The 26,213-nt window shown below is 49.9% G+C and overlaps 1 protein-coding gene across 3 annotated transcripts in view; it reads right to left on the bottom strand.

Annotated features, from left to right (window-relative positions):
* The window catches only part of LOC143214267 (uncharacterized), a 64,188-nt gene that overhangs the window by 3,205 nt on the left and 34,770 nt on the right, over window positions 1-26,213 (bottom strand). For all 3 annotated transcript variants that reach the window (XM_076435072.1, XM_076435082.1, XM_076435092.1), the window contains one exon: window positions 7,270-7,433. In XM_076435072.1, coding sequence (XP_076291187.1) covers window positions 7,270-7,433 — 164 coding nt within the window. The remainder of the gene's footprint in view (window positions 1-7,269; window positions 7,434-26,213) is intronic.

Here is a 26,213-nt window from a genome sequence, read left to right as displayed (position 1 = left end):
GATTATGGGACTAGCGCGAGACATCGGTAAATTTTACGGTGGCCATGGGCTCGGCTATTTATGCGAGGCGACAGCCGTAAATTTCCGTGAAACTCGGACCCCGAATAATTCATTTCCGCGACTCCGCTTCGAGTTAATTGAACGCCTATGAAACGAATTAATAATCCCTGTTTGTGGAGGGAGCGAGAGGGACACGCGACGGGATTTAACGGGCCGCGATCGAGCAACCGGCTAATTTATACTCGCGCGACACGAACAGGCGTTTTCCGATGTGTATTTTGTTTCGAGTCGTTATTAATGGCTCCGTCGTGTAATAAATTCCGCGGCCGAGATGCGGGCAGAATCGAGGTCGTTTCGTTCGTTATCCCGTCTAGGAGGCGAGAAGAAATGAACGAGGATTCTGAAATTCACGATGGACGCCGGTTAGGCGGCTAGGAAAATACACCGTGAACTGGGAATGATAATTTCGTGGATGGTCGTTTTGAACAATGATCGAAAAAGAAACTTTATACATTTTAAAAGCATGAATGTTAGTGGTGTTACGGTCGAGACGATTCCTCGAAGAGCTAGCCTGTGACGCAAGAATTTCACTTCCGGCTGTGAAACTTTGCGAAATTCAAGTGAGCACAGCTGCAATCGTGAATCTAGGAGGGATCGGCTAAGCGATCGAGAGTGGGCCCTTCGAGCGGAGATCAGTCCCCGGGGGCCCGAACCCTGAAGAGTAGGGGGAGGGCCCCGGCTTAAATGACAGAAAGGCTGGTCCGTGGCGCGAACGAACACGCGAGGTAGCCCGGGGTGACAAGTTAAACAGGGAGGGAAAAGAGGTGGCGGCGCGAGCCGAGCCTCTACTCGGATCATGCTAATGAAATTCTCAAGATATCTATCTCGCGCGCCACTGTGCACGAGGCATTAGTTTAGCGTCCTGCTCGCGGCCACCTCGATCTTATCTCTCCGCCGCGTTCGTTCGGACGCGTGGTATCAATTTCCGTGGAACGTGAAACGTCTCGGTTTAGGGTCTCGTCCTTTAAGCCTCGTCACAGATTTCAGCTACCGGTTGCTCGCTCCGGAGACCAACGATCTAATTAACTCTTTTCGGTAGGTCCTTCTGGTATACTGACAAATACTAACAAAGTTTTCTTGATGGAAAGTATAACTTCGTTATTTTGTAGGCTGATCCTTTGGTGGGAGCTGAGATTGGCCAGAGAGAAGTAGAACTATTTTAAGAAAAGTGCCGAACGCTATCCTGGCGCCAAAGTCGAGGGCCACGAAGCCATGCCCACTTGGGACATTCTATACGGCAAGAGAGAACAACGCCAATAGTTTGCAGGTTCGCGTCAGCCTTGCTCAAGAACCAGCCAAGCCCTTCTAATCCTGACTGGCGCTTCTTCAGCTGGAAAACCCGCGTCTAACGGAAGGTTACAGTAGCAGGGAGCCTTTGAATCGCAGAAAGAGGCAACGGAGCCGTGTGGTAGCATAGGAATAGAGACGATTCTCTCATCCAGGCGAATCCGCGTCGTCGTCCCTCCGCATTCCCACAATGAGGATGCTGTAAACGTCGGAAAGAAAATCGTCGAGTCACGGCGTGGAACAGCGGTATGAAGACGTGTTCCGCCGGACTCCCAGGAGACTTTCTCTCTCTCTCTCTCTCTCTCTCTCTCTCTCTCTTTGATGGTTCGCGATCCGGACACAAAGACTACTAACGAATGCAACCAGGACTTCGCGAAGTTTCGTCCGCGAGACTCCGCAGATACTGAAGTCAAAGTTTCCCCCCCCGGAGGAATCAAAGGTCAGACACGTTTAACCGGCTCGGGACGTAGGTAGAGGGACAAATTACTACCTTGGCCGAGCATCTCTGATCGAGGATGGGGTGGGAACGAAGAAATGGGACGCTCCAAATGGAACTCCGCAAGCCGTGAAGTCCTGTTCGTGGATCGCGAGACCGTGAGAATGAGACGGGTGGTATAGTGATTGATTTAAAGGTCACGCGTTTCCACGTTTTTACTCCCGTGTCCGCGGGTCGTCCGTCAGGCCTGGCTCTCCCGGAATATTTAACCCCGACTGACCCGCTCCGGGAGTTTCTCCCGTGGCCAAATCGCCCGGTATCCTCGACCACTTCACTCCCTTTACGTACTTCTTTTTTCCCTCGTTCCGTTCCCTTTCGATGGCGTCCGCCTTTCTCCCGCGCCAGGTTAATTACATTCATTCATGCTTCTACGGTTACATCAATTACACGCTTCCGTGGCATTTCGCGGACAGATCTTCTCGCTATTTCGCGATTCCGCTCGGCCTTCTCCGGTTTTCCCTCGGGCTTCTTTCTCCCGTTCCAAGCGGAGAAAGTGAAGAGCTCTGCACGCCTTGGAAACGCGAACTGCTCCACCGGTGCTCCGGTTTTGCTTCGGGTACCGAGTTTCAGGAATTTAGTCGACGATCAGGTTTTTCGTGATAAAAATGCAATCTTCTGACCTACGTCACAAGCCACATCCATGTTTTGTTCAAGGCAATTATTTAAAAATTCTGCTTGATGTTAATCATAGTGTAATTGCATTTCTAGATAGGAGAGACAACGAACAGAAATAGAGACGCATGTAGACGACCGTGATTTCTGCGACTTTCGCGGTCAGTCGCCGGCGTACAACGCATGCTAACGGTACCTAATAACGTCCCGATAAGAGTTGTCGTTTTGCTGTTCGACATATCGAAGCTGTTTGTCCGATAGGCTCTCGCGAGGCACGCCCGGAAACGACCGGTTCGAATCCTCGTAAAGCGTAATTACGACGTCTAGTTTGCTCTACGGCTGGCCGAGCGAAACGGCCGCGGCCTGTCCCCTGGGTGGTTATTAACTGTTTATAACGTCGTTTATTTACAGAACTGTACAATCTATGACATCGCGCACCGCGCACCGCGCGCGGAAAGACTTCTTTCTTTTGCGCGGTGGACGGGGATCGTACAATTTCGACGTCAATAAAACGTGAGGCTTTAATGCCCGGGACACCGCAATTTGTGTTCACGATCGCGCGGTGCTATTAACAAAAATAGTATTGTAACCTATTTTGCAGTGACTGTCGTAGCGCTCCGGGTTTGAGAGAAGGAAGACGATAGTTAGCTGTGATTTCAACGGGCTCTGTACTGTCTTCCTAGGTAGCATCCTCTCGTTTTGGGTTTTATTTCATTCTTGAAATGTTTCGAGCACTGAACCCGTTCCTTATTTTCTTTCTCAGCCTATAATCGCTATTAACTAACTGCCGTTTCCTCGAAACACGATTTGTCAATTTCGAATCGCGTTTTACGATCGATGCCTGTTAATCGTCCGACCGACAACGATATTTGTTTCCCATGGTGTTCCATGGCGAGCGGGCGTTTGACTCTCGAGCCGTGGCTTTTTATTCTGGTTGGAAAGAAGAAAGTGAAGCTGTGGTTTTATTTACTTTGGATGGCGAGGCGCCGAGAGTGAAGCTCGTTCGTACGCTCGTAAAACTCTCGCGCGCAGCTCTCGCGGGGCCATCCCGCCGCCCGAAGAACGCGCCTTATTCCCTTCAGAATCCCTCCATTCGGATTATTATCAGCCATTTACACGTTTATGCTCTTTGCCGTGCACGCAGATGGCCTGCCCTCGAGTCTCGCGTATATGTCTGCTAACGGTACCGTGCCTGATTTTCCGGTGCAATAAAATCCCTTTACAGGATGACGCGTAGTCTAGCAATTAACGTGCCCGCGCGAGAGGCCCTGCTCACCGTTTGATTTAGTGCCTGCCCTGTGTAATTCCGGGACTGACGATCGCGACCGACTACCTTTATTACGTCATATTTCTGTCGGTACCGTCGTCGTTCGTTCTCACTGTCGCGGATTTCGGGAATCAGTCCCTGTATACTCAAAGAAATCATTTTTATTTAACATTTTATCATATAAGGTGGCTTTTGACATCTTTGACAGAAATAGTGAGAAAACTGTATCCGACATTCGTTCCGTGTGGTTTTATCCACGTGGTTTGTTAGATTAGAACGCCCCGTTAAGATCTCGTTAGCGATCTCTAAACTGCAAAGTTCACGCAAAAAGGTTCCACCTAATGCAACGCGTGTTTCGCAACAGCCACCGCAAAAACAATTACATCGCCTGAAATATACGACTTCCTGCAGGCTTGCAAAAAAATGATCGAGGATCGTGCGCGACCAGCGAACCCTTAAAACCGCAGTCCACGTGACGATCGACCGATCATTTGTCGATCGATCCTCCTACAGGTGGGACTCTGTTCCGAGAAACTGGCGGAATTATCTGCATCGAATAGTGGCTCTCAGTCGAGAGAAGAGTATAGATCGTACTCTGGAGCACTGGTCTAATTTCGTGGAAAACCGGGGGCCACAAAACCACGCCTACCCGTTGCAGGCCACGCCCATTCAAGTGAGAACGGGTTAGCAAAATAATTTTCTATGCTCGTTGATGCTGGGCTGTGTCGAATCGAAAAGTTTCTTTTACTAGGATTGGTTACAACATTGCTCCCATTTTTGTCGCAGCTCAAAACACTGATCCCTGATGCAGTTTACATCATTTCCAGAGCAACGGGAGCTCGTTGGTTAGCAAAGAGGTTCAAAGCTCACCGAAGAAGGGCTCCAGCGAAAGGTCCGCCGATCTTCTCGGAAGCTGCAGCGTTCAACCACAGAGTGAAGAAGAAGAAGAAGAGGATCGTGGCCGTAGAAAATCGCGCGGTGAAACGCGCGGACTCGCCGACGCTGATATTTTCAGGCTGTGTAACGAGCGGGAACGTTCGCCGTTTATGTCGAGCCCTGCGTCAGCCTCTCTCCTCGAGGTTTGCCGTCAGTTCCAGGGCCAGAAGCCCTGGAAGTCGGAGCTTCTCCTGGAACGGCGCGTCGTAAACAGAGGGTCCTGGCCGAAGGACAACCGGTAAAAACCGCGAGAAATCGCGTGGCGCTCCGCGTTCTTCGTGGCGTCTTTATTTGGATCGGAATTTTTCGGAGCCGGGCTCTCGGGTTTCTTTCGTCTACGCGAAGATTCCTGCGCGTAACTTCACGCTTTTTTCGAGGGAGACGCGATGTTAGCTCTTCCCTGAAGTGTCCGACAGTCTTTGCTGCCAGCTACGTCTTTTTCGCGGCTGTCCCCGTCAGCTTGATGGACGATTTTTCATCCGGCCCGTGGTACCATAAATTAATCATCGTAGACTGCTTTAAAGCTCGTCACAAGAATTATTTCATGAACTGCTACTTCAAAGAAATCTCTGCGAAACCCGACTTCAAGGGACGTCTTGAAACATCGTGGGACACATCGATCAGTTCTGGGATGAAGATCGAATTTTTCCTCGGGGGCAGGTGGCGAAGTTTCGTTGAAAGCGCGCAGGAGATATCGATGCCGTAACTCACGTTTGACACAGGATAATTTCGCATTCCGCGAGAGTCGAAGACCTTGAAGAGAGGCCTCCTCTCAGCCTTGCACTGCTGCTGTTGGCGCGGAGAAACGCGAGAACGCCGGGCCCCGTCGTTAATAAGTCAGGCCCGTTCAAAGAAACGCAATTTCTTAGGCATCTGCTTGAATTCACGAGCAGCTCGAGTATCTAACTATAATTTTCGTAGGATCCCGCGAAGCCTCGCGAACGCTGACGTGCAACCCGCGGCACGCACAAGAAACTCCGCCGTTCCGGCTCTGCCCGCCGCTCGCGTTCCATCTTCTTCCAGCTACCACTCGTTCCTGACGATCCTCTATTTTGCCTTTCTCCAGAAAGATTCTACATCAGCTTCCCTCGACTTGCGATACTTCCAACCCTCTGTGGTGTGAACGCATGCTGTTCGAATCACAGTTACGGTTACAGTTTCTCTATCCTTGTTTTAATGCAACAATTCGTTAAAATTACGAAGAATAGATTAAATTGGTCTCTATAGCAGTATTAACTATTTCAATAATAACACCTCTTGATAAGACAAGTGGTAATTGAGGAAAAGGTACGATCGTTTGTTGCGAAGAACGGCAATAGAAGATTATGGATTATAATTAATTTCGAGAGTTAATTACGCCGAAGCCGGCCGCAGAAGGGCAAGGGCGAGATTTTACGGGGGGATCGGATGTTGAAGAAAAAAGGAATCCCGAGGGTTTCGAGGCAAAAACCGACCGCGGCTCGTGGGGCACGCACTTTTCCCATGAAAATTGTGGGAACCGAACCGGAGAGAGAGGAGCACGGTCCACGAAGCCGAAGAGCTCGCCGGGCGTTTAACCAAAATTACGTTTTATATGTACGAGGGGATCATTGCACGAGACGGTCCATGCGTAACGGCCACGGTGCAACGGTGCATTTCCTTTTACTACTGCGGCCAGACAACGGAGACCGTAAAACCCGAGCGGCGTGTTTTAACGACAACTGCAACTGCAGAAATCGTGGCGTGTTGCTCCGCAAGCCTCGGGGGAGACAATGCATCCCCTCGAGCATTCCCGAGCGCGATGTGCACTTTAACTGCGAACACCGACACCTTTGTCTATGAACCATGTTGCATTGTGTTTCAATGAAAACGTTTTAGAACCAGCACAATGTAAGTAAAATTTAAAAAAAAATAATTGGGAAAGTGAATCTCTTATTTATCGATGAATAATAATGAACAAATCGTTCGAACGATTTTTATCTTTCGAACAATCTTCGCAGCGCTCGAGAAATCCGTTTCGATAAATCTGTTGTGAAAGGTAAAAATCTGCTCGCCGGTAATTTATTGCCGGCCGCACAGGTGTATCAATTGTACGAGCCTGACCGCGCGGGCCCTGCCCGGCTCGGCCCGCAATAATTAAATCCGGCTCACGAAAGATCGCTAATTCGATCCACGTTTCGATCCATATAAATGCTAATTACCGGTGTTCCCGTTTCAATCGAGTGATTCGCCGCGAGAGGAAGCTCGCGGTTGTAATTCCATTTCGAGCGAGCGTGTACTCTGGCGGGGGCCACTTAATTACGATGGAAACGGGTACCGCGGGAAGTCGTGATCTCGGACGAACAATAGGCAACATTGTTCCCCGGGGTCCAGGCCCCGGCAATTGAACCGTTCAAACGTACCGAGGAACCGTTTGCGCGTCTGCACGTGTGCTTTATGGAGTGCGGTACTGCTCGGTTAAATTTCACCTCTTCGAGAAAATACGACAGTTACGAAGAGAATGCTGTAGTGACGTCGCGATTCGTGCTGCTGGTACCTTGGTGTCACGGTTCTCGGATTTTCTACATTTAAGTGCGCAGTAGTATTAGTACTAGCAGCACCAGAGTATTAGGATCTCGATCTAAATCTTTACCTTGTACGAGACACGGTCCTCTTCGTCGTCGTCGTCGTCGGAGGAGGAGGAGGAGGAGGAGGCCGCGACAGGATCGACGCCCGGTGTCGCTACAGCTTCCGTTTCCGTTTCCGCAGGATGAGGATCGACCTCGCTGCTCCAGGAGTGTCGCCTCTTCAGGTCCCCTGAAATCACACCTCGTGAGAATCGCTGCGGACGTTCGAATCTCGAAGTCTTTTCAATTTACAGAATGGAATCGGTGATAAAAATTGTTATCCAAACTCATCGGTGGAGCACGTAACGTTCTCGAGAACTTCCATGAAAAAACAAAGTGTACATTTAGATCAAAAGCTGCATGTTCATTTCGGACCTATTTCATCGTCGCGTCGCGTCGGTACTATGTAGTCTGAAATTGAATCGGAGACTACCGTCCGTATCTCGCGGCTGCCAAGTTGTTGGGGCGTTAATCCCTGGGAGCTAGAGTATCGATATCGCTATCGTGTCAGCGATCAAACTGCCGGCAAAATGACGAGGTACGTGTGGCAGAGAGATCGAGGTGGCGCGTGCCGTCGGGCCCCCTCGCGGCAATTAATAAGGCCCCCGGACTCAATCGGTCGCCCGCTTAATTAGAATTGTCACTATCGTTCATCTCCCCGGCGGCTGTTTAACGTCGACTCGCCAATCGAAGCGTGGCTGACAAAACTGGCCGCTACCACTTTTTGCCGTTGGCCTTGCCCCGACACACGGCGCGGCGCGGCGGCATGGTAGCGAGCGCGCGCGCGCTCGAGCATAATCCTGAAACGCGTCTCCTGTTACGGACTTCGGATTTCCCGTCTAAGTAACGTGAATAAAGGACCGGCTCCCCGACGGTTATTAATTTCCGAGCTGGCTCTAGAACGGATCACACGGATTAAATCGTATTACCGGGCCCCACGGACCTAACTGCTCGTACAACGGTCCCGTGATCGAGCGATCGCTCGAATTAAATGTCGCTCGAACGTCAGACGGGCTACAAAATTACTCGGCCGTGTCCTCGAGCGAGTTAGGGTACCGTTTCCAACGTTATTACTGGATTCCGCGCTTCTTTAGTACGTTTTATTCGAACTAGCGAATCGAGACTAGCGGAATGAGGATTTAGTGCAGCATTCTTCAATGAGAGGATGGGAGATCAATTTTTATAAATACTTATCTTTTAGAATCGATACTTATTCCTACAAAGCGAAGAGCCGGGAGCAATCGAGTTCCGCGGAGTAAAATGGAAACACGTTAAGGGATGGGTTAGCGATCGAGCAAGATCTCGAGATCGTTCGGTACGCGTATCCGCGGATTTCCACGTGAGGGCCGCGGAAGGAACATTTAAGGTCGATGCACACCGGTTCGAACGAGGATAATGATCAGAGATAAGCTCGCAGGTTAAACACTGTACTCGGGACGTGACTTATGGGATTCGATCGGGGTGGAAGAAGGCGCCGATTCTACCTACAAATTTACTCGTTTACTCGTTTCTTCGTGTAATGCCACGGGGTCCCACGGGAAGAGCGGACGTGCGAGAGAGCGAGCGAGTGAGCGAACCTGGTCGAGAAGAGAAGGCGGCCGTGGCGAGATCACGAACAGGAAATTTATCGGTTCGACGGTCAAAGTGTGAATTACGTCGGTTCTCGCGTGAGCAGCAATAAAATATTCCCCAAAGCTTCATCGCATTGTGCCATCGTACCCGCTTATTTCCGTCGGCCGTATCTCACGGGATCCGTGCGATGCGAGAACCCGGCTCCTCGGTGCTTTATTAATAACTGGCGAGCCTCTCTACTGCACTTATTGCACGTTGCAGTTCCGAGGAACTGCGGAAAACTCCGCAGAACCTCGAGCTACCCGCCCTTTCTATTCTCATGTTATTTTTATTCCGTTCCGAATGACAATTCTTCAATCGTCTTCAAACAAACCTGCTCCCAGAAAATTTTTATCAATGTTTGTAATGGTCGAAGCAGAATTTGACGTCCTAATGGATTTACGCAACGAGCAATCATAAATTTGACCAAGAAACCGAGAAAGAATACAGATTATTAGACGAGAGTCTAGCCACGTGTACCATTGCACGTGCTCGCGAATGCACGTGCACGGGGGCAAGATGGCGGCCCGACAGCCCGCGAAACGATACGAAGTTTGAGCGTTTCAACGCGTCCGTGACAAATTGTCGTACATTATGTTTTATGGCTTGGCGAAACGCGGAGGCGTTCGGGAATGGTATGCAGGGTCTTGTTGCTGATATCAAATTCATTATACATAATATCGAGTCGGACAGCGCGAACATTCGTCTAGATTCAATATCTTTTTCGAATCGAGCGGCTGCATTTTTATAAATAGGTTTGAATTTAGTACGCGATTGAATGTTAATCAATTTTTTAAAGAGAAAGAAGAATACGATTTTTTAGAACGTCTTTGTTTCTTCACTTTGATCACATCCTCCACAAGCCTATCACCATCTTTTCAAAAACCGATTCCCAGCATCAGATCGCCCCACCACAATCAATCCACGCGGAACCGATCCGAGCACTCTCAGTGGGGAGGACAGCTATTACAACGGTTGTATCGGATCCCTGCTCGAAAAACACAACCGCGAGCATGCAGAGTCACACACACACACACATAATATATATACAAACACATGAATTAATCTCGCAGCAAGCTAGACAAGACCTATCAATTAACAGGCCGTCCCATAAATCATCGATGTCTCTGCATTCCATCCGCAAGGGACAACTAAAAATCGTGTCACGGCTAGCAAGAACAAAGCACCGAGCTCTATGCTGGCTCTCTCTCGCGGTGCTTTCCCGTCAGAAAACTTCTCGGATGATTGATACTTCCGGAATTCGGCCGGCGCCGCAAAGAATTCTAATTGCGGTCGCCGGACGATGATAAATATCCGAGACGGTCGTTTCTTTTCTCGGATGGAAAATCGTTTCTTCTCGACGACCATCCATGGAAGATACAGATTATTACAGATCTCTATTCAACCCTCCTCCTTTAGGTCCATGACGATCCAGCTATAGTTTAACACGCCAGAATCTGTTTCATATTGTTTCATAATTTACACGAAACTAGTCGAATTGATTTTATTGATTTTAACCTCTTAATGTCGAGTATACACGTCGAACGCAGGGCAAATGGTCCTGCTATAAATTTTACGAGAAACGACGAAGGATTACGTTTTTTTAAATAAAAAATCAACAATTCATTCTTGAAAAGGTTATTGTTATTGCACAGCAATAGAGATTTGGATTGACGTGTGTACACGTCGAACCCAGTTAACTGGTGAATCAATAATACAACGCATAATTTAGAAGTTATTCGAGGTGATCAGGAGGAGCCTCACCATGTATGTACAATGAAAAGAATGGTTCGTCGAGGGTTTCAGAGAGAGAGAGAGAGAGAGAGAGAGAGAGAGAGAGAGAGAGAGAATCCGAACGAAGCGAGAATAGATCGGTAACCGATCGGCTCTTGCTTCTTGCTAGAGGAGAAACGTCTCAATCGGCACACGAAAAAGACACGCGTTACCTGTTCCAGTTCTTTGGATGCGACGCTCCCACGGCGGCTCATTAACATTTAACCGGTAATCAGCGCGGTGTTGACGGTCCAGATGATGCAGAGACAGAAACCGCGAGGAAGAGAGAAAGAAAGAGACTCGGCGGTGGTATAGTTGCGATAACGCGGCTAAATCGGCGGGGGTAGGTCTTATCCTCGCGGATCTATCTCGGGCCGGGTCGTTAACAGTCGCCGGACGGACCAGTAGATCGTCACGATCCAGCGACGGTGATCCATGCCGCGGCCCGTGTCATCGTTTCTTGCTGGTGGATCGGGCCGGCCGAGATCTCTCCCTCGTCCCGGCTCCTTTACATTTCCACTTTATTTATGGTTATCGAGCATAACCGGCGCGCCGGCTCCCGACGAGAGTCATCGATGATTTCCTCGATTAGATCTCGCCACGGTCCGATGTCTCTGCTTCCGCGTGTCTACACGCAAACCTGTGTACACGCATAGACGTCCGTGCGTGTGTGTGTGTATGTGTGTGTGTACACACGGCCGTCACGGCGCCGATCGCATCATGCGATGCCACGCTGATCAGAGGAGTATTACCTTGCCAGGTTGCAAACCGGACGATCGACGATTTTCCAATGATCCAACGATCCGTGGATCGTTCCTGAACGGAGAACGCCACTGGTCTTAAGTTGTTGTTTCACTTCATGATTTTCCCAGTCGTTCACTTCATGGTCACTGACACTCACTGGCCACGAATCATATTTTGGCGACTCGATGACGCGGTTCAAGGGATTAGAGTATCCGGTAACGGGTAGACCCGATCCTTCTTGGAATCGAAGCAGGTCCGGATCCAGATCCTGAACTCGGTTAGGTCCCGGTTTGATGCAGCATAGGATTTCGGGATGCACGCGGGATGCACTACAGTTTCACTCACAGGTGCAGCTCCGACTAGACTAAAGGCGGCAGCGTGCTCGTTGCCAGCAAGTACTCTAGGAGAAGAGAGAAAGAGAGAGAAAGAGGAGGCATACAGGTGCTTCGATTGGTCCATGCTTCCCGCGAAAACGACCCAGCCAATCACCGTGACTGCGCCACGTAATTGCCGGGTATCACGATTCACAAAAACGGGGGAGGGATGCCCTTTCGAAATTCCCCGAGGTGAGGCTCCTCCGGTTCTCTTTCTTGACCTCTCTTTCTCTTTCCAGGCCCCTTTTCTTTCTTCTCTTTCATTCGGCGGTTCATGCGTTTTCTCTTGCGCACCGAACACTTCTGACGTTTCTGGTCGTCTACGATTGATCTAGAAAATGATTAGGCTGCTCGAGCCTTCGGAGGAATTCAAAGTGTCCGCGTATGTCGCAGGGTATGTCAATAGAAATTTTTAAAATCATTTTTATGCTGAAACCGCAGCGAAATTCGTTTAATAATTTTTGACTTGAATTTTTGAGAATACAGTAAGCTGTGTAGAGAAACACTGTTTGTGAAATATATATATTTTATGAGTTTGCAGTCTCATTAACGGCTTTTTTTTATTTCAGTATTACCGTGTCCCGTGATGATCGTCTCCGACGAGTTTACAAACAACACCATTTGTCTTGCTGTTCTATTAATATTTAAAGCATAAACTAAATTAGGAGATCGAACGTTTCGCAAGCCATTTCGGTGTACTTTTTGTTTCGCAATTATCGGTAATAGTACTTGTTTGATGGTACGAATATGTCGATACGAGCACATAATTATTACAAGTCACAACAGAGCCCTCGCGTAATTAATAAGACTCGTAAAACGCAAGTTGAACTGGTAAAACATGTCCCAGTTGTGCGGGGAGAACGGAAAATAGATCAATTCGTTTAAAGGAATCATTAGCGCTGCAAACTTTATTTATATAGTTGTTCGGACGATAAATAACGAAATGAAGCGATTCCAGAGTGCCGGAGCGTTTCTGTGAGAAAGTGGACGAGTGACGTATCTCTGAACTCTTTGCTTTCTTTTTACAGGAAATAGAAAATCGTGGCGGCCAATACATCACGATGTTCAAATAAATATCGTCATCAAGATTAAAATAATCTCACTCGAGAATTATTAAAAATTCTAATCAAATTGAACAGCGCCAATAATTTTTAGCTTGAAAGTAGGAATAAGGAGGTTCGCGCCGTGAAGTTGAGCAACGGTGTTAAATGATCCGCGATATTCCGTTGCCCGATTGATAAATAAATAACATCGAAAGGGTCGAAGAGGCGAGAGACTCTTAGGATTGGGCGGACGCTGCTGTTCTCGGAGTGGTGGTTGTTGCAGCGCAGCGGTAATTCTCGGAGGAGGGGTTGAGGGTCGAAGGAATAAGGCGGAGGAGGGCCCCGCGACCTCTGATCTCCCTGGGAACCACGGGTCCCTCGAGGCCCTCTCCAAGAAAGAAGCTCGGGAATCCGGCGGGCCCACCCGGCCGAAATATCTTCGACGAGAGCGAGGCCCGGCCGGTGCACCGAAACCAACGCAGCTTCGGCCTCGATTGCATGCCGAGCAATACCGGCACCGATCGCCGAATTAATTTGTCCTCGAATCGATATTCCGACCCTGCCCAACCATACAAATTACCCCATAAGGAAACCCTGCTGGCAGACACTATTATCCCGTTGATCTCTACAGTTACAGCGATTAGGACCTGTTCGTAGACACGAGTTCTTTCCAATCATCTTTATCGATTCAATTTAGAGTGAAAATGCAGAGACAGTTAGAGCTATTTGCGACTGTGATCAAATCCTGAAACCACACCCCATCCACGAGTTAAAAGTCTCGACCATCCCAACACGCAGGTTTCGCAAGAACGCTGAAAAAATGAGCAACCGCGGTGAAATCGTTTAATTCCACGGGAAATTTTGGGCCGCTCCGTCGTAGCGATTAAAGGGGAGGGGGTCAGAGGTCCCCGAAGAACCAGGGATTGCGAAAAATTTCGGCGGTACCGTGGCGAACTCGTTTGCAAGCAGAGTGGGGGTGGGGGGTATCCAGCGGCGCATTTACACGCGTGGTTCGGCGCAAAGAAATTACGACGCGGAAGAAGAAGAAGAAGAAGAAGACGAAGAAGAAGAAAAGGAGCCCGCGTGATCCCGCCTAAATGATGGCTGGCTGGAAGGTTTCACGGTAAAGGAGGATTTATCCTGGGTCCGGGAGGTTTACGGGTTGTCACCGGGCCCCTAAGAAGCCCCATACATCGGCGTGGAAATAGCGACGCGGCGCGGCGTTGCAGAAGAACGTTGTATTCGACGAGGGAGCAGCGCGAGCAGGGCAAGCACAGAAGAGGAGATTGGTCCCCGGTGTATGGAGGCGACGTTACAAATTTCAGCCCCGGGACCTGTAGCCCGAGAGACGGCATTATCGAAAAATTTCTCTTTGTAGTCCCCTGGCTGGGCCCATTAGACCCCGACCGGCGCGCGGCTGTCGGATCTCTCCGTAAAAAAGAGTGGGAAAGAGAGGGGGGGAGAGTGTATCTCTTGGCGAGGAAGAGCTCTCTCGGCTTTCGAGGAATATCGGCCGCGAAAAAAGACGAGACACTTTAACCGCGAGATGAACAACCGTATACCGTTACCACATCAATCTTCCGTAATGATGCAAAGCGGAAAAGGGGCGAAGGGGGAGTCGTACAGAGTCGAATGCGGGCCCCGCGCGCAAGATCGTTAACGACAATGCTCGCGTCGTCGGGACGCGCTAGGAGGGCACCCCGGAGATAATAGTCTCGCCGGCGAGACGCGGTTATTAAAGATCGGAAATGTTTTTCTTCGACGTCGACGTCGACCTCGAACACCCGGGCTCCTTCAGCATTCCCTCGTCCGACGCTTCCGAACGCCGCGACTCCTAGGAACGCTGAACGTTTCCACATTTTTAAGTATTTCGTTAAACTCTACATTATTTATTTAGTTTCGTATCCACCATTTTCCCAGGTGTCCATTTTGCATGAGGATTCACCGCGTAACGATGAGAATTAAAAAGGGGAGAGTTCCAAGAGGATGTACAGGGGAAGCATGCTCGATTTTCGCGTTTCGCAGCCGAGCGAATCGGAGCGGATCGGAGCGTGTCGGGGCGAGGCCCATCAGGCCCGATGGAATCAGCCGAAAGGTGAATTGGATCGGTGAACCGGGTAGTTTTGCCGGGGCCGATTTTCTGGCGACGCGGAGGCCCGTCCGGGAGTTTATGCTCGCCTGTTTACCACCCGGTAAATGTTATGCCCGAGTCATAACGTATATCGCGGAGGGCCATGAGTCCCGTACAGGGACGACCATTAGCCGCATTCAATCACCATTACACGCTTGCGCGCTTTCTGCGCCTGCTTGCCCCTTAAATTCCGGCCTGCGCCGACAAAAATATCACCGTCGCGTCGACGCGACGGAACGGCAACGACGACGAAAGACCAGCACACCGTGCAAAGAACCGGCCACGTGCTTCATTCTTTGCGCCTGGGAATCACACTCGTGAGTCATCAGTTGGTTTTTCTTCGGCAACACTTTCCGGAATCTTCGCCGAGAGAACACAAGAACGAAATTGCTCGATGATACTGCGCGCAGAGCCAGAAACCGCAAGCTGATCTTGCTGGGACTGAGCATTCGCTTGGAGACTTCCTTTGCTAACGCTTGACATACCGGAAATGTTCAAATAGCCGTTTTCAAACCAAAGAATTCCTTAAAAGCGACAACAACTTCATGAATAATTCAACAAATTTTTAGAATTAATAATAATGTCGAAAGCACGCAACGCGATACACGTTAATCTTCGGCATCTTCGGAAACAAAGCAACAAGTTCCGATGAGCACCGTGACGATTGCACGTGTTCGCAGACAATTGAGTTGGATTTAGAGGGCAGGCCGTCGTGAATCATGCTTGTCCTCACCCCTCGCATAATCCCGAAAGAGCTCAGCAGAGCTGAATGATCCGCAGCCGAGCCTAAAACCCGTGGATTATCGCTGCTCGCGACAAACTCTCTCCCGCTCGCCATGACAAATCGTTCTAAGCAGCATGACGGCGTAAATCAAAGATGGCCAGTCGGACAAGGGATTCTCGAAGAGGGCTGCAACATGCGAAAAGAGGAGGAGACCCCGAAGAGAGGGCGAAGCGGACGATAGCTAAACCACGATTAAATCGTAGTCGATAAAGCCCGCGGGCCCGACAGGCATTAATAATAATTAGTCACGGCACGCCACGGAATTAGCGGACGGCGACGACCCGGCGGATAATAAACTCGCGAATGAGTCTGAAATCATCGTCGATGGATAATAAACGGGGGAATAACGCGCGAAAACTCTGCACTCTCTCGGATTAATTAGAGGGAATTGCTTAATCCGAGGAACGACTAGAATATTTATGCGAGTGTAATTATTATCAGGACATTCCGCGAGCAACTCGGATTTTTTAAAAGCAACCCCGTTCATCTTCCGTATTATCATGGTATGTAGAATATTGAAGAACATGTAAAAGACGCTTAAAATGGACAGGTACATTTTTAATTTATTTTTATGTTTATGCGCTCGTTTAGAGAGATCGCAATAAAACGTGGTTGGAGAGGGGGGACGAACGCGAAATAATTATGCGGATCGTATAATCGAATGCGTCGGTGTTGCGTGGGTGGATTCGCTAAATTTCAATCTGTTCGGCTCCGCTGAATCGTCATGGTGTGACGGCCGCGTGACGTCACGACGCGTGTGGTCCCCCTTTCGGTTTATTAAGGCGCGCACCCTCTATGGGGCCTCGGGCGCCATGGGGCCCCCCTACCTCCCGTACAAAGAACGTTAAAAGGCTCGGTGAAACGGGATTAATATATTAATAAAATTACCGTGGCCGTGGTTGTGGTATTCAGGCACTTTCTCGCGTCGACGTAAATCATCGTTCGTTCCGTTGGAGTTCCGTTCGGTCCTCGCGGCGTTTGTTAACTCTTATGTCGATAAACAAAATCTTCTGATACTCGATGGACTTAAAATTAATCCGTGATCATTAGACAGTATCTCTAAATCTTCTTCGAATGTTTTTACTGTTTTAAATTATACTTATTTTTGTGATGAATGTATAAAATCCAGTGATCGCGAATTCGCAGGCTCGGGGCCCGCGGGATCTAGGGACTGCTCTGTCACCGATACACAAGACGAGGCACGGTTTTTCTGAGAGTCTGCGATCGAGGATGAGTTAGCAAGATCCTTAACGATCCCGAGGTCCGGTTCCGTTTCACCTTTTTTTCGTGGCGCACTTAATCGATCGCGCAACACCCGTCACCGTTCTTGCCTGTTCGATGAGGGCTTCTTCGACAGTGGAAACGCTGTCTGAGCTGTGTTGATCGTTACACGGAAATTTAGCGGAGATAACAACGGTCTTATTGCGGCTATCATCCACGGACACACCTCGCCTATCGCTAACGAGAGCAACGAGTTCTTGCGCTCGCCTAATGCGCTTCGCCGGGCGACTGACGGAAACGTTCACGGGGAATTAGTTCCGCGGGTATCTCGACTCACGAATCAGCTTGCTACATTGTTGCGAACCAGAGATCCTCGGAATCGACTAATTACTCATTCCCCCGTAATTAACCAGTCGGGCGAGTTGACTCGAGAGATTGCAACCGGTACATATAAACCGACGATTATAAGCTAGGGGTCCATCGGCCGAAGATTGAGGAAGCACCGGGTAGATCCAACCGGCAACTTCAAATTCTCGATTAACTTTTTGACCCCCGGGCTAATATACTTTCTGCAACCAAGTGGCAATTATGTGGCCCGTCCCCGAATGGCGTTACGATTTAATCGTACCGCAGCGTTTCGTGGAACTCGCCCCCGTGGATTTATCCCGGTCGTTGTAACTGGACTGCGGACGTTTATGCATTTTCCAATTTTTGTAGACAACTTTTAAGAAAGTGGAATGAGATAAAACATCCGCAGTCTAGTCATAACCTGACCATTTCCTAACAATTTTAACAAAGATCCACCAACAAGGCGCACAAGATGACGTTCCACAAGACCCTCGATTACATAATAATCAATTATACAGTTGTACAGAATGGTTCGCTGTCCGATGGTTGAGAAACGAGCAAACAGGAAGATCGACAAAATTCAGGGACCGCGGTGCAATCTGTAGATCACGCGAGGCGGAGCGTGGATCAGCGATCAGGCCATGGATCCGCGATCGTCGGCAATAAAACGAGCCGGCGAAAACGAGGGGAATCACGGGGGATCGATTCGTCGGTAGATTTTCGAAGATAACGTGTAACCGTTGCGAAGGGGGAGGCGAAGATTGACCCGTGACCCGAGAGTTATGACGCGAGTCTGATTCCTGAAATGCTCGCGCGCACCCTGTAATCACGTTGGCGGGTCCGGGGCCCCCGCCCGGGCACGCCGCGCTGGATATCTATAATTTAAATCTCGCTCGGCCGTAAGTGGCAGGAAATCATTGTAATTAATACGGCGTACATCCGCGCGAGCCATCCTCGCGCGTTCACGTGACCGTGGCACAGTGGAGCGCGTCGACAACGTCCGAAGCGGATGCGAGTCGGGACCGGGACACACGCGGATACGGAAGCTTATGGGGGTCGTCTACAACGCCATTTTGTGGATCTCGTTCGTAGGGATTTCTAGAAATTGTCGGGAGAAAAATCAAATTTTTATTCGACCTCAAGTTCATGTAACTAATGCGTGCGATGTTTACCACGTAAAAGAGGTCCACGGTAGAATTATTGAAAGAAAGAATGGATATGATACTGTACAGCCAGGTTCAATCCAGAAAGCGTTGGCCGGGTCGTCGGCGCGATCCGAGACATCGGTTTACCGGTCTAGATCGTAGCCAAGGCTTATGTCGCGTTCAAGCCCGTTTGAGCACATAACGCGACCGTGAAAACCGGTCCAGCGAATCCTGATTAATGGGACCGGGATCATGCGTGCACCACACTTTTCCGCGTTGATATTTATGGCTTTAATGAACCGGAGACCCGTCGGTGCGTGGCGAACCCGTTTCCGGAACGAGCACAGTTATTGTTGCAATTCGTTGTCTCCTAGGTAGGTGTTCCGTTGATGGAGATTAGGATTATCGAACGTATGGAGCCTATTCAACGAGCCATCTTTCAGGATGATATCACGAAGATTGCAAGTAAATGTTGATCGTGTCTCGCGAATTGCAGTTAATTGTATGTTTAGATGATGTTCTTCATATCTTGCAAGAGGGAGGAGTAGACCGCGGATTTTACGCATTTATAGGAAAACCGAATAGGCGAAACACAGAGCATCAGAAATGATTGGAAACAATCAATTTTCACGTAACTCCCCTTCCTTGTAATTAATGCAGACAATTTTTACTTTTCACAGAAATCCGTAGTCCATTTGCTACGTCCATCGACTGCAATGCTTACGCAGACCACCTCGCACAATGTAGTACAACTGTTTCCAACGCGATAGAAGAGGATACCGAAGAATATCTTCATGGAACATCACCGACGTCCGACGATCTCCAGCCTCTCCAGCTGTCGAAGAGGTTCGAGAACGAACCGGAGAAACATTTCAATCATCCCGGACGACCGTCACTCGTGGTCGCCGATCTTGATAAGCGATTCCCCGATATTTTGCTCGGGACAAGAAATTGTTACTAGGTTGCCACGAGGTGACCACGTGGCCGAGCGCACGGCTCGCGTCAACGCACGACAGGTCCCATGCATTATTCATGGGGAATTTGCAGCGCGCCGTCAATGCAGCTGTCACTTCTTCGACCGTATCAATTTCTGTCTCTCGGGCCCCGTGACATTGTTAAGCCCGAAGGGAAGAGCTTTTCTGGGGCCACCTGGCTGATAGAAGCAACCTCAAAATTGAAAATCGCCAATCATTCCTGATTCCGAGATCCCAAATATGGATCTCGTTGATGATCGGTTGCTGTGGTCTCGGTTGATCTCGAAGGTAGTCGCTCTTCCCCCACTTCTCAATCGTTCAACCACGTTTTCTCGGTTTCCGCACGACTGTTGCGCGCAGCGTTAGCATAAACTATGTGCGTGGCACTTACGTTTCCCGGCGGCAAGAACTTTATCGCAATAATGTTCTCGGCGTGGAGTCACGGCTTGGTGAGTGTTTATGCTCGAAAAATCAGCCGGTTAACAGGTTAATGCAGGCTGAAGGCCAGGCTCTCGCGGTTCGGTGCGTAAAGAAGCGCACGGCGCGGCAAGGATTGCGTGCGCGCGTTTTGCGGCGCGTCGTAAAATTAGTCAGCGCTAAGGAACGGCCATCGAATCCGCGTCGTTTCCTGCGAGCATAAAGCGCAGCGGTAATGCTTCTCTTAAACCGTGCCGGATGATGCCTCGCCCGGATACCGAGGATTTACCGAGAGCCCTCCTCGCAGCGAGTTTCCCGCCGCTTTTGAGATACGAGCGTGAACGGGACGCAAGAGTAACGAACACTGGATCTTCCTAGGTCTGCCTTCCTCTCTCTGCATCCCTCTTCTTACCCTTGCTCTCCCTAGATCCTCTTCTCGTTTTCCTAAACTCTACTCCATAGACCAGGGAATTACAATTTTTGTTCCCCTCCGAGAAACGCGAGGTTCCCGCGAATCTGAACGAACGATACACGAGCACCTCCCAAGCGAGAACATCCGATGCCCAAGTTCGTGCACGGTGAACAATACTGCGTGTGTTACGCGGGCCACCGGTAAAACTTGTTCTTCGTCGATTTGGAACCGGGGCATGACGAAATTCCCCTAGAATGGCTGCCGTAGCCGACCCCCCGGTTTCACCGTTTAATCGTTTAATAGGCGCGCGAACGTGAGCCGCATTTCGACGTCGAAATTAGTCGCGGAATTACTGTAATGGAGGCCCGTCTCTGTCCCGAGGTAGGAAACCTTTAAACCCCGATGAAGCTATACGCAGCGTCCGCGATTTGCTCGGCCGCGAAACGAATAGAACACGAGCAAAACGCGCGCGAACGGATAGGGCCCCGACGACTATACCCCTGGCTTAGGTGATGTATAATCGAGCGGCGTACCTGGGTCCGGCGCGCAGGTAATTCATTAAGGGGAGAGACGGCTCTTTGACAAACTAGCCTGGTAAACAAATTAGCTGGGTCGCAGGGCTAGAGACCACGGTAAATCATGCTTCGACGGTACGAGGCCAGCCTCTTCGCGGCTCCAGCAAGCGAGTCGAAGCGAGTTCGGAGCCGACTCTGTTCGAGCAATCGCTCGCGTGAGAGCGTTGCCTCGGGGCCGCATTCTCGAAAATACGTTTCGCCATGGGAGCCCGCGGAGTTCCCATAACGAACCTTCTGGGGGTTTCGAGGTCTGGACCGGCGCGGATCGACGATCGTTCGGGAATTACATGCAAAGAGTGTCGGAGGGCCCCGGTTGCAAAATGCGCTCGCGGAGCCTTAAACGATACGGGCCAGTCGTTTCTTAGCTACCCGGGCCACTTAAGAAGTATCTAACGAGATACCACGACCGTCACAACCTCGGACACCGGGAACGAGAAATACCGACGCGACGCCCCCTTAACGCTCTCCTCAACGGCGATAAATATACCACCTGACAATTTGCCATTTTATAGATGAGTCTCGACCAGTGCTCTCTCTCTCTCTCTCTCTCCTCCGGTAATTAGGCTTTATTCGGCAACCGAGCCCCTGGAGCCTCTGCAAGATTTTACAAAATCCAACTTCCTCGAAAACGTTCAGTCAACTTCAACGGTCTATCTCCTCGTTAAATTTATTCGCATTTCACAGTTAACAAAGTATACCAACCATCGGGAAAATTAAAAAAGCTTTCGCTTACAGCGGAGACAGTCGATGGGGGCACAGTTCGAACATTTGAAATTTTCGCGGGTTTCACCAGGGGATAGAGTGTCTCGCGGTGGCCACCGATCGCGAGGAATACCCGTTCGGCTCTGTTCAGCGACCCGGCCACCACAATGAACATGTATCAAATTTATGGTGTACGGTTGTGGTACCGTGCGGTTCCGCCCACTCACACTCACGTGCACGGCCGTGATTTATGTTGCTCGTAAAGCAGCCTCTCCGGGCACCGGGCCTCGCAGAAAAATTGTTTCGTATTTCCACGACGTGAAATGCACCTCGCGGTGCACCGCACACGCACCAGATAACCGCGTCCCGATCGTGCGGCGACCTAATTTTTCCCCGTTGTCTACTCGTTGACCCGCGATCACCTTCAAAAAATGGTGAGCTTGCCGAATTTTTTGTACTGTACCTTCCAGCTGTTCTCAAAAAATTTTTATCAAAGAATATCAATTTTTCCTTCGGAACGCGTCTGAATCCTTTGGTACACTTTCCATAATTTATATTCTAAACCAAGTCTCGTTGAGCGCTACGTCTCGGCACGATCGCACGTTTTCTTAATTATTAACGATTGTTCATGTAGAGTATGGTATCTTCATATCCTCTATCCAAGCTGATGATTGATTATCCTCGAACCGGTTGATGCGCAGCAATGATTCTCTACTAGTCAGCTAGTTGAATTGTTCCAGTGTATGAGTTATTGCTGGCGACCAAGGAAGTCAAACTGCAGTCCTTTCAGTGTAATTTAAAGGGATAGAGATCAATGATTGCTTAAAAAGATCGTAACTGAAGATCAGCGGAGCAAAGTTTTTTATACAGACTATTTTTATACTGAAAACATACCTGAAGAAGTTTATTCAATCATTTGGATGCCACACCGTGGTGGTTTCGGTGGCAAGACCGCGCGAGGCCGCGAAATGGATCACGGAGGCTGTGATCCGATGGATCACGGTTGCCACGAGCGGCAACGAGGCCAGGTGTAGGCCGAAATTGCGTAGCAGCCGCTGCTATCTCGGATCTCGCAATTACTTTTCAGGCACGAAGCCAATCCGACCCGTTCTCTCCCGAAAATATGCGATACGGGGATAGAGTTTTTCGGCCGTCTGCGCGCACCGTGGATCTCTCCTCGATCCCTCGCTGAATGAACCTGGGCCCGGTATCTGTTCGCTCGTATCGCGGCTCTTAACAACGGGAGGACAGAAGTAATTTAACTCCTGGCGAGCCGGGCGAAATTATTGGATTTTTATTCGGGCTATCTGAAATTAGCTCGGCGCAGCTAACCTTTCGCGAAAACGGCGATCAGAGTATTTGAATCAACAAAAAATGATTCTACTCGATGAAGCAACTTCGTATTCAACTGATACGAAACCAGATATCGAACAGAATTTTCCACGATTCTATTGGAGCAGCATCTGGACGTGAACGCAGACAACTTGTCACCAGATAATAAGCGAGCGTGGGCCCAAAGAAATGCGTCAACATCAACGTCGAGGAACACGGTGTTCACCGGTTGACCGCAAACCCGATATTAGCGGGCAATGGGAGCACCGATTAAAATTTATGTTCGACGACTGTGCGCGCGGAGGGGGCCCCGGTTAGAGCAAAAGGATACTACCTGGCCGGTATACACTACGGTGTAGCGAGAGCGCTATAGTGGACTCCCTATGGCAGAAGAGAGGTTTGTTGGCTTTACGTGATCGTCGGATTGCGCTCGGCGCACGCTCCGAGGCGGCTTTCCCCGTAATCTTCTGCTCGCAGACGACTGCGAGCGGATCCCGAGAGGTGTCCAATTATGCAATAGATCACGCAGGGGCGTTCTTCGCTTGCAAATCGCTCCGTGGCACACACCGGTCGACGATCGACTACGCTTCTCTGTTTCTTTCGTTTTTTTCTTTGCTCTTTCGTTTCTTCTTGCTGGTTCCCCTTGTGCCCCCCAGTCCCTCCCGTGGAATTCGCGAAATAAATCCTTCTTGCGCCGGTGACCTTGGCTCGCGAGCCCCTCGTAAATTTCACCGGGAGGCAACACGCCGATGCCGAGGCGCGCGAGCGTAAATTAATCGATCGCGGATAACTCCGGACAGGCCGGTTGCTCTACATTCAGAAATTTTCGACGCGTCGCTAATTTATCAATCTTGGACGTTCGCTCTGAGAGAGCCCCTTTGTGCCCGGGTACACTAACCTGCCGAAGTACGGTACTGTCTCGATCGATGCGAAACTCTCGGAACAGTGGTCAAGTTTTGGGGGATCGATAGAAACTACGAACGATTATAAAATGTTCCAATGATTTCTACATACCGATAAAGTAGCCTGAACCAAAATCCGACAAACAAAATTCTCGAAAAGAATAGCGAGCACGCGGCAGGAAAGAATTCGGCGCTCGGACTTTTTGAATGCACTGTGCGGCGATCTCGGCCTGCGGTGCATCGTCGATGCAACCGATGCAGCCGCGGCGAGCGCAAAAAAGGACTGCGGGGAGGGTAACCGTAATCCATACTTCACGTGCGCGCACGATATTTCTCCGTCAGGATACAAGTAACACGGTTCCTTTGATCGCAACACAAATACCTACCACGGGTGTAGTTATTACGATACAAATCGAGCGTTGTTATACAAACGAGCCACGGCCAATTTATTTATCATGCTTTTGCGAGCTGCTCGCCCCCCTCTCTTTCTCTCTCTCTCTCTCTCACTCTCTTACTCTCTCGTGTCCACCGACAGGAGATCCTTGTTCCGAGAGAACGTCGAAAATGGACGCACGTCAAATTACGAGTTTAATGGCCGGACCCGGTTATCGTTCGTCTTGGTGGGTGGCAGGAACAGATAGAGAGAGAAAGAGAGAGGGTCCTGCGAGCACTGCAGGACTCACGGAGCCTGGACCACGCGTGATTCAGTCCGTCCGAGTTGCAGGATCGTCTGTGTGCGATCGCTAATCACCCCCGGTCGTGGGCCAGTCTCGTTACAGAAACACTGATCACGGGGACCGATCCGCGATACTTAAACCTTAACCTTTTACATGCCTGCGCTACCCAATGGGAACGGGACTTTCTGCCGTTTCTTCTTCTCCTTTGTTCCTTGGATCGCTTTTATTCGCGATCTTTATTTGGAGGCGATTGCAAGCTCTGTAGTGAAATACTCTTTTCTCCTCGAAAAACTATAAGCAGGTAGAGGATTCAAAGACGAGTCTCATTGACCGAGGATTGTCCGAACGAGGCGAGGCAAGGCGAGGTTCAATTATAGCGGATAAGGCGCACAGATTATGGCGTACACGGCCGCGGCACCCGTGTACCCGTTTGCGGGCCGCGCGACCCGACATGAGAAATTGTTTCATCGGTCATTGTTTATGTAGCCAATTATTGTGCCATTCGTTCGCCGAGGGTGGCGTATCACTTACAACAAATCAATTTGAAGCACACCTTACACCCCGGGCTTCCCATCTCCTTAAACATCGTGTCCCGCTGCGCGGACAATGTTTTGTCTCGCCCGGCGAACGGCGACCCGCCGCGTACCGGACCCGGTGTACCCGCTCCGCGATTTCCTTTTCCGCGACGGTTCGTGACCTCGCACGCTTTGTCGCTTTGCCACGCGCCGTACGACCATTTATCCGACCTCGACCCGCCATTGTTTGGTCGCGGTTTCGTCTTTGGGTTTTGCACCAGTAGCTTCGTGTACTAAGATGGTATCTTCTTTATACTAGGTATCGTAAACTTTCCAGAGAACGGTTCATCTTTGGCCCACGGTTCCTGTGAGAAGTTCGTTCCTCTCGATGAGTAGAGCACGATACAATTATACAAAATTTTAACCTTGAAAACGTCTATCAAGTGTTTACTCGTAATTTCGATCGAGCGTAGTCTTGGGGGCGCACCGACGCTAGTTGGCGTCTTCATGATTCTCTGAAGCGGGCCGAGCATGATTCCCGAGGATTAACGACGAGGAAGCCTGGTCGGAATCGAGGGAGATGTAGACGTCGCTATTCATTAGGACAAGATCGCCGGTAACCAAGCGTGGCGTACATCCGAAAGCAATTAAACGTCCGGAGGGATGTTTTTCATCGGAGTTTTCGGGCCGGGACTAGCGTAAGTACTATAGAAGAAGAGAGGCGAGATATGGCGGGTTTCTGGCTCCGGTCCGTTCGCCGGCAATTAAATTTCATTAGCCAGGGAACATTCCACGGTCCAATCAACGCCACTTTCCACGCCGGAATAATCGTCGTGGCCAGATAGAGAGGGCCGTGAAAGAACCAGACGCTCTACACCGGCGTCGATCGTAAAGCACCTCTTATCCGTTGCTCGGATGTACATACGTACCTACATCACTGTGTTTCGTCGCCAGCGACAATACTAACCAGCGAACGGTATATCCGTTGAGCAACGCGAACGACCATTAACCAACAGCTGTTCGGCTCTGGTAATCGGATGATGCCCGTTCTGCATTCGTTTCGATGCTTTCTGTCCTGCGAGAGCTGGCTGAAAGAGCCTCGAGGACTCTGCACAGAGGATGCTTCCTACAGAGAGCAACCTAACGTTTGTTGACGTGCGAGATGTAATTGAGTTTGACTACTCGAGAATAATCGGGAGGCTCTGGACGAGGCTTGCTTCTGGAGGAATGAGGAAATGAAAGCAGCTCTTAGAGGCTACACCTGTTGGACCTGTCATGGATTTTGTGGAT

The sequence above is a fragment of the Lasioglossum baleicum genome, chromosome 1 (genome assembly GCF_051020765.1).
Source record: "Lasioglossum baleicum chromosome 1, iyLasBale1, whole genome shotgun sequence".
In the NCBI taxonomy this organism is placed as follows: domain Eukaryota; kingdom Metazoa; phylum Arthropoda; class Insecta; order Hymenoptera; family Halictidae; genus Lasioglossum; species Lasioglossum baleicum.
Note: the sequence above shows the minus strand (reverse complement) of the source record. Positions and strands in the feature narration are given on the sequence as shown.